The sequence below is a fragment of the Octopus bimaculoides genome, chromosome 24 (genome assembly GCF_046866305.1).
Source record: "Octopus bimaculoides isolate indiv1 chromosome 24, ASM4686630v1, whole genome shotgun sequence".
Classification (NCBI taxonomy): domain Eukaryota; kingdom Metazoa; phylum Mollusca; class Cephalopoda; order Octopoda; family Octopodidae; genus Octopus; species Octopus bimaculoides.
The window spans coordinates 30975920-30984817 of record NC_142951.1 but is presented as its reverse complement, the minus strand read 5'-3'; the positions used below and the strand labels follow the sequence as shown (position 1 = coordinate 30984817).

The following is an 8898-nucleotide window of genomic DNA, read 5'->3' as shown; positions in this document are numbered from 1 at the left end:
GAGAATAAGTTTTGGGATCAATCTGTTCGACTAAAAACCCTTCAGGGCAGTGCTCCAGCATGGCCACAGTCCAGTAACTGAAACAAAGAAAAGAAGGTAAAAGAACACTTGCAAAAGTGGGGGGGGGATGTCAACATGGGATTATGAAAGAAGATTCTTCCTTAAGATGTGGCTGAATGCAAATGAATTCTATATTGGGTGATTGTGGGGCAAACGTTTTTCTTTCTTTTTTGGGGAGGGCCCGGGGGGATTTAAATCGGGTTGATTATAAAGTGTTTGTCCTTTACCAAACATCTCCACAAATCATTAATTGTTATAGTTACTGTCTCTTTTATCTTTCACCGGTTACAGTCATTGGATTGCAGCCGTGGTGGGGCATAGTCTTGAAGGGTTTTTTTAATACTGTTAGGAAGAATTAGAAGTGATCTGAGGTTGAGTCTATACTAAGTCAGTATTAACCGAGTCGAAGGCAGCGAGCTGGCAGAACCATTAGCATGCTGGATAAAATACAGAGCAGCATTTCGTCCTTCTTTATGTTCTGAGTTCAATTTAGTAGCAAGTTTATTTATAAGCGTAATGTTATATAATACAGAACAGATGTTTTTAATAATAATAATGGCTTCAAATTTTTGCACAAGGCCAGTAATTTCAGAGAAGGGGATAAGTCAATTACATCGACCCCAGTACTCAACTGGTATTTATTCTATTGACCCTGAAAGGATGAAAGGCAAAGTCAACTTCAGATGAGTTTGAACTCAGAACGTAAAGACAGACAAAATGCCAGTAAGTATTTTTGCCTGGTATGTTAATGATTCTGCCAGCTCACTACTATAGGAAGAAAAATTCTCTCTACTATAGGCACAAGGCCTGAAATTTTGTGTGTTTGGCGGGGGGGGGGTCAGTTTCATCGACTCTAGTACTTGGCTGGTACTTATTTTATGGGCTTTGAAAGGATGAAATGCAGAGTCAACCTCAGTGGAATTTGAACTCAGAACATAAGGACAGACAAAATACTTCTGAGCACTTTGTCCGGCATGCTAACAGTTCTGCCAACTTGCCACTCTAATAATAATAATAATAATAATAAACGCAAAACACTTTCAATACAGTAAACATAAGAGCACCACAGCAAACCACAGCACATACCCAAGGCGCACAGAGCTGCGCTCGGTAGTGAAGTGAAAGCACGTTATAAAAATAAAACTACTGAATAATAATAATAATAATAATAATGGTTTCAAATTTTGTCACAAGGCTAGTGATTTGAGCAGAGTGGGTAAGTTGATTACATCGACCCTAGTACTCAACTGGTACTTATTTTATCGAGTCCAAAAGGATGAAAGATAAAGTCAAACTCAACGAAATTTGAACCCAGAACGTAAGAAGAGACGAAATGCCCCTAAGTATTTTGCCCGGCGTGCTAACGATTCTGCCAGCTCACCGCCTTAATAATAATAATAATAATGATGATGATGATGATGATGATGATGATGGTGGTTTCAAACTTTGGCACAAGTCCAGCAATTTCGAAGGGAGAGGATAAACTGATTACATTGATCCCCAATACTCAACTGGTATTTATTTTATCGACCCGGAGAGGATGAACGGCCAAGTCGGCTTCGACGGAATTAGAACTCGAAACGTGAAGTCGGACTAAATAATAATAAAGAATCGAAATGTTAAAACACGGAGGAAGGGAATTTCTTCTTCCCTATCTCTCTTTTGTTCAAGATTTTTTTCTTCTTCTTTCTGTTTATAGCAGATTACTCAAGACTTCTTTAAACTTGGCTTCAAAACTAATAATTAAACAGCAAGTTCATTGCTTGTCAAGACGCAACCTGGCTCGGCCACTAACCAACTGACTAATAAATTAGGCAGATTGTTGACTACCTCGAGAAGAGGAAGACGTTTTATGCCATTATCAACATTGCTGTTTGTTAGTTATTAACAGAAGTTCGCAACTGAACGATTTATTAAAAGAGATTATATTTAAAGATCCGACCGACTCACCCAGCTTTAAATACATATTTATGACTTGTGTTACCCTCTGGTTTAAAACTTAGTTTTCTCTGAAAGCGTTTTGCCCACGGGAATAAAATAACATAACAAGTACTGTTATTGGGCGACTAACAAAAACTTCCATTTCGAGTTGTGTCGTTTTTTGTCCCGGGTCAAATCTGATCGTACACACGTATGACCAAAAGCATTCGTGTTATGACCTACCGTTGTTTAATTTTATTTACCTATTTATTATTTTAGATTCATAATCGAAAGTCGCCTTTTTTTTTTTTTTTTCAAAAAGGTTGTGATATAAGGGAGAGTTGGCTGCTATTTCTAGCAGATCGAACGAAAACATAGAAGCCTTTCTAGTTAGCTCATCCGTTCCGTGTAGATTAGGACAGAAACTAAAATAGCGAGCCAATAAGAAAACACACAAACACAAAAAGCCCGATACCATCAGCGAATTCCAACATAAAGTAAAAATCTACATTACTGATAGTGTTCGCAATACATTTATTAAAATAGCCATACTTTTAGAGAACAATGCTTATTTTATATACATATATTATATATACAGGCCTATATATATATATATCATCACGTTGATAAAACTGGGGAAAGAAAAGATACAATTTTTAAGACCTCAAACCATTTATTTGATGAGGGGAATATTTTTAAGCAGAGAAATATTTACGGCTATTATTGTCTAGATACCGTCGAAACAACGAAATATCACTGCATTCTTGTCTTGACTCGTCTTTCAGTTTTATCTATTTCACTATAATTGTTTTAACTTTTATAAAAATTTGTTCACGATGTTCTCTGTTATTTCAGAGAAAGACAGATCAACGATTAAAAAAAAAAAAAAAAAAAAATAGTTCTACAGATCATCAAATAGATTGATTATATCTGTTAGTCTTTCACATGTTGACTAAATAAATGTCACGGATTTTTTTTTTTCAAAACGTACCAAAGAATTTGTCACATTCGTCAACCGACTGCACCGTACAAGAAGAGTTGAGAAGAAAAAGCAGATATATATCACAGGACATTTAACCGGGCTTGGAAAGCGAAACCCTTTAAGGTCGTCTAGGGCAACTCACCACAAAGGCATTCATTTTATGTGCTTGGAAGTTTGGTCTGGGCGGCATACATCGAAGTGGTTAGTGTGTTTGTTTAGGTCAAATGAGAGAGTTTAGCTTTTCGTTGTTTTCGTTTCAGATGTCCGTTGTGTTTCACGTCATACACAAATCTGTGACGTCACTGTGCGGTAGCGCCGCCGTTCTTGTTTCCTTTCGCCAATTCCCGGAGAGTTACACTCAATACGCTCTTTTGTCTTTCACATTTTACTTCGTCTTCCTTTTTTTTTTTATCTATTCTTACCTATGTCTTTCTTTTATTTTCCTCTCTTTATTTCTCCACTCAAAGACCCTTATAAACCCCCACAAACAATTCTGCAGTTAAACAATTTTGATATTCATCTGCATAATAAAGCCTGCTAGCTTGCAAAATCGTTACCGCACCGGACAAACTACTTAGCCTCATTTCGTCCATCTTAACGTTCTGAGTTCAAATTTCGCCAAGGCCGGGCTTTCGCCATTTCGGGGTCGATGTAATCGACTTACCTATTCCTTCGAAATTGCTGGCCTTGGGCCAAAATTTGAAATCAGTATTTATCTGCAGAATTAAGGCGGTGAGTTGGCGGAGTCGTTACCGCGCCGGGAAAAAAATGCTTAGAGGCATTTCGTCCGTTTTTATGTTCTATGTTCAAATCCCACTGAGGTCGACTTCGCCTTTCACCCTTTCGAGGTCGATAAAATAAGTACCAGTGTAATCGACTAATGCACTTCTCCGAAATAGCTGGACATTTTAATCGAATATATTCGGTTAAAATGTCTTACGGTTAAGCTGGTTCCTATGTATTTCCCTGAAGAGAAGATTACATCATTATCAACATCACCTGTTCCTATGGAAGGTATAATTTGTAATCTTCGAAACATATGTTGGAAATAAAAGAATTCATAAACAGGAGTTACACCACAGTCATTTTGTGATCTTTGCTACCCTGGTATCTATTAACCAATTTATTTTGTCCAAGTTAATTATTAACTTAGAGAAAATAAATACATATAATGAAATATATATATATGTATGTAAACACACACACATGTAAATTGTTGGATCAGGTGATGAAAGTCACAGAGAGGGTCATAGCCCAACTAATTAAGGAGAGAGTTTAGACAGGATGCAGTTTGTGTGTATATATGTATATATATATATACATACACACACACACACACACACGAAGGTGTATGGCCTAATGGTTAGGCTGTTGCACTCATGATCGGCAGAACATGGGTTCAGTTCTCTGACTAGGTGGTGTGTTGTGTTCTTGAGCAAAACACTTCATTTCACATTGCTCCAGTACCCCCCTTCAATCATAGGGGAATGTTGGCCTGCTCACCAAGCCAGCAGGGTGGTGTCATTTGAAGGCTAAAACAATGCAAAAGTGCATTGTAACCAGCGATGTGTAACAACATCTGATAGACTGGTTAGTCATGTAATCATGTGTGATATATATATATATATAAGTAGCTTGCTTACCAACCACATGGTTCTGGGTTCAGTCTCACTGCATGGCACCTTGGACAAGTGTTTTCTACTATATCCTTGGGCTGACCAAAGCCTTGAGTGGATTTGGTAGATGGAAACTGAAAGAAGCCCGTCGTATATATATATATGTATGTGTCTGTGTTTGTCTCCCATCAACATCATTTGACAACCAGTCCTGGCATCGATTGTGGTTAAAATATCAATTTCCAGAAGAAATTTGTGTTCCTTGATATGGTGGAGAAGATAAAAGTTTAGAGCTGTACATCAAAATTCAAGGAAATTGGAAATGTTGAAAAAATCCCTCTTATTAGAAATGAACAAGTTTTTATATATTACTCTAGGCACAGGTGTGGCTGTGTGGTAAGAAGATTGCTTCCCAACCACATGGTTAAGGATTCAGTCCCACTGCATGGCACCTGGGACAAGTGTCTTCTACTATAGCCTCGGGCCGATCAAAGCCTTGTGAGTGGATTTGGTAGACTGAAACAGAAAGAAGCCTTGGTCGGATTTGAACCCAGGAAATATGAAGAACTACAAGAAATGTCACAAGCCAATAAATACTGCCAAAATAAGTGTAAAAGCAACTGAAAAAAACACAGAAAATGTAAAAGTTAAAAGGAAGAATATTTGTATAGAATACTTCATTTTTATTTTTTAATTTCATTTTTAATTTTTCTTTTCTCTTCTGGTGCATTCATGTTTTCCCCTTTATAGAAATCTTTTAGAAGTGAAATGGCTTTTTCTGCCATGAGTCCAGATATACAGTAAAGACGCCTTCCTAACGATGGAATCTCATCTGTTGCAATGTTCATCACCGAGCCGCATCCACCGAATCGGTCATTTCTGCAACCATAAATAACAAGAGGAATGTTTAAAGTCCTAAGTGCAGCCATACACATTATGCAAGGTTCCACAGTGACCACAACAGTGATGGCAGAAAACACGTCTGCTGCGTTTTTATCATGTTCTTCACACCATGCATAAACTCTTTCGATCGCAACCATTTCTGCATGCTGGGTAGCATTTTTGGTCTCTGTTACCATATTCCTTCCATTCACAAGTTCTTTGTTTTCATAGATGAAAATGCATCCAACTGGAACTTCTCCTGCCTTGAATGCTTCTTCAGCCAAGTCGATGGCACGTTGCATCCATTGAAGGTTTTCGTCTTCCATTCTGAAAAGTAAAAAAAAAAACAAAAAAAAACTATGATTTCAAATTTTGACACAAGGTCAAAAATTTCGGGGAAGGGGCTCAATTCATTAGATTGACTCCAGTACTCGACTGACACTTATTTTATCGACCCCAAAAGGATGAAAGCAACTTTTCCGTGTTAGCATAGGTAAAATTTGTTGAGGTAAATTTTCTATGACTGGACGTCTTTCCTGTTCTAACCCTCACCTATTTCCATGCAAGGTAATATTTCTCAACGGCAAGATAGTCTTTTATTCTTTTACCTGTTTCAGTCATTTGGTTGGGGGCCATGCTCGAGCACCGCCTTAAGGACTTATTTCTTAAATCTAGTATTCATTCTATCAGCCTCTTTTACCGAACAGCGAACGTTACGGGGACGTAAACACACCTTCAGCACGACATCTACGTTGAAAATTTTTTTTCACGGTCACCAATAACCTGATACCAACAAACTCGTGTGACAAGGAAGGTGGTACGCTATAATCAAAGATCACCTGGAACTTCCATATTCTTGTCATAAAAGATTATTGTTCGACATCACCCTATGTGATTGATTTGTGACGAAGATGGGAAATAATATCAAATCAGCATCATCATGGATCGACTGATTTGAATTAAAGATAGAAAACAATTTTTTTTTTTTTTGCTATAATACTGTTCAATGATTTCGAAATTCAAATCACTTTTGTCCTATTCTTAGAAACACACTTAACTCATTTACCTATTCAAAGCATTAATTACCGACAGGTATTTCTGTATCTGTCTTGATATTTAAAGGTTTTAGCGCGATATAAATCTCGATTTCTACAAATTTTAGGACAAGCAATACGATCAGATTAGATTTAGAATTTAACCGGTACATATTTACCCAAATGATATAAAATTGTCGAATATGTTCATAAACAACGATCTTCTTTACAAAACGGGACGACATTGAAACTACGTGCTGGAATTCCCTAACGTCGGCAAAACTTCTAAACCTTTGTTTTAATGTTTATAAGATATACTATAAAACGGTAATTAGTCTTCGTAATCACAGGTTCCCTAATTGGTTCATAAAATATTATTTACACTATACGCTTGAAATCACTGAATGTTTACAAAAACACTAAGGTAGGCTGTTCTATGTCCATAAAATATACCATAAGACGGTAATTAACTCAGTTTAATTAAGCTTAGCAGTCACTTCGGCAAAATGATTTATTTGCAAATTGGGTAAACGTAACTTGTCGCTCCTGTCTGGTTCCTTCTGCCTTATTTACGTACATGTTCGATTCTTCTAACTATATTTAATCGACTCCCAAAACATAAAATGCAACGTCTATACCGGTAGAGTCTCATTCATTCACTTAACAAAGATCAGGAAAAAGCTCACCATGAATGAGGATCTTGTAACTGTTTCTTTTTTAGTTGCTGATTCGTAGCTTTGGTCTCGTATAAAATGTGCAAAGTTCTTTGTTGATTAATTATTATATTGATGATGGTTTGCGCGATGAATATTGTACAAGGAGTGATGAGTGATATATTTACAACGATGTTCTGAACATGAAACATACCAGGAGTGCGTACGATCGTTTCTGATAAATTCATTAATGATTGATGTAATTGGCGGGCTTTATAATTGTCATGTATGTATGTATTCCGTTAGTTACCCTTAATAGAAAAAAAAAATGGGTGTGATTATATGTAAACGGTGGTGCCATGCTGGGCACCACCGTTTACTTTGCTACACTTTCACTAAAGGTCCGCTGATATGTTACATTTAGTGGATGAGGGAATTTGATTTTGCTGCCCTCATCTGTGTCTCTTGAGTAGAGGTAGGTTCATCCCTAACTCTTGACAGAAGGAAATAGAGTTTTGTTTTGAAAAAATCCTACATTCACACCATGCAAGTCTGTCGGGCTTTGTGGAAGGATATTGAAGAGTTGTAGACCTTCGAAGGCGAAGCTAAACAGTATCTCGTCCTACATCCTGATGGCAATGTTGCAGCATCCTGTCTTACCGTTTGTGTAGGTGTCAATGACAAAGTTTGGAAAAAGTTTTTCTAGGATTTTCCAGATGTATATCGGTTGGTTGGTTGGCACTCAGTCGGTTACGACGTCGAGGGTCCCAGTTGATCCGATCAACGGAACAGCCTGCTCGTGAAATTAACGTGCAAGTGGCTGAGCACTCCACAGACACGTGTACCCTTAACGTAGTTCTCGGGGAGATTCAGCGTGACACAGAGTGACAAGACTGGCCCTTTCAAATACAGGTACAACAGAAACAGGATGAAAAAGCGAGAGAAAGTTGGGGTGAAAGAGTATAGCAGGGTTCGCCACCATCCCCTGCCGGAGCCATGTGGAACTTTAGGTGTTTTCGCTCAATAAACACTCACAACGCCTGGTCTAGGAATCGAAACCGCGAGTCCGCTGCTCTAACCACTGGGCCATTGCGCCTCCACACTCCGAGGTATAGGGCTTTCCTATAAGGCGTTATCCACCCCTGATTGGAACTCTCCCGTATGACATGTACGCATGCTCAGTGACTTGCTTTAACAGTTGCAATCAGCTGAATGCACATTGCCAGTGACCTTTGACATAATTACCCACACTCTGTGGTCAGGATTCATTTTTTGGTTTGATGTCGGTATCGAAGGGATTACCAGACACCGGACAATACAGTGAGAGCAGCTTTCACTCACATCGTGGTATTCGATGCTGTGTACGTGTCTGTCGTGGTAAAATATGCCATTCCTTAACTGTTGCTTTGCTTTCATCCGTAGCACGAGGTAATTATGTCATTATCTGTGAAATTCGGCAACTTACAAAGATCTTTAGATCAGGCAATGCTTCACCGAGAGGAGATATAAGCTTCTGCTTATTCCTGTCTGAAGTATCGTCCGATACTTCAGACTTATCGTCCGATGAATTTACTTTGTTGACATATCGACAGAATTTTTATACCTTTCAACCTTTCAATCAAGTCCGCCTTTCTTCCAGTAACATACTGTCCATATAATCTTAAATATTTCTTTAACTCAGGCACAGTGAGTACTACGATAGCTGAATCATCAAGCTGCTTTATATCCACAATAAGATGTATAACAATGGC

General features: G+C 38.1%; 2 protein-coding genes across 7 annotated transcripts in view; both read right to left on the bottom strand.

Annotated features, from left to right (window-relative positions):
• LOC106871689 (uncharacterized) overlaps positions 1-3257 on the bottom strand; it is a 12207-nt gene extending 8950 nt beyond the window's left edge. Inside the window, exons 1-2 of one of the 4 annotated variants that reach the window (XM_089340848.1) lie at positions 2972-3257; positions 1-77 (exon numbers count right to left, since the gene is read on the bottom strand). The exon at positions 1-77 is cut by the window's left edge and continues 8 nt beyond it. In XM_089340848.1, the coding sequence (XP_089196974.1) occupies positions 1-61 (61 nt within the window). In that variant the 5' untranslated portion in view covers positions 62-77; positions 2972-3257. The remainder of the gene's footprint in view (positions 78-2971) is intronic. The other 3 variants (XM_089340847.1, XM_014918297.3, XM_014918296.3) reach the window with 3 other exon arrangements.
• A 1983-nt stretch (positions 3258-5240) lies between these two features.
• Positions 5241-8889, bottom strand: LOC149131262 (tRNA-specific adenosine-34 deaminase catalytic subunit ADAT2-like). Of its 3 annotated transcripts, none has more exons than XM_089340845.1 (2): positions 7181-8889; positions 5241-5787 (listed from the first exon to the last, which is right to left on the bottom strand). In XM_089340845.1, exon 2 carries the CDS (start codon positions 5784-5786, stop codon positions 5262-5264), a length of 525 nt encoding a protein of 174 aa, XP_089196971.1. In that variant the 5' UTR covers position 5787; positions 7181-8889; the 3' UTR covers positions 5241-5261. The 3 variants fall into 3 exon arrangements, with proteins under 3 accessions (XP_089196971.1, XP_089196970.1, XP_089196972.1); XM_089340844.1 differs by lacking the exon at positions 7181-8889 and adding an exon at positions 6674-6833; XM_089340846.1 differs by lacking the exon at positions 7181-8889 and adding an exon at positions 6069-6179.
• Between the last annotated feature and the right edge of the window lie 9 nt (positions 8890-8898).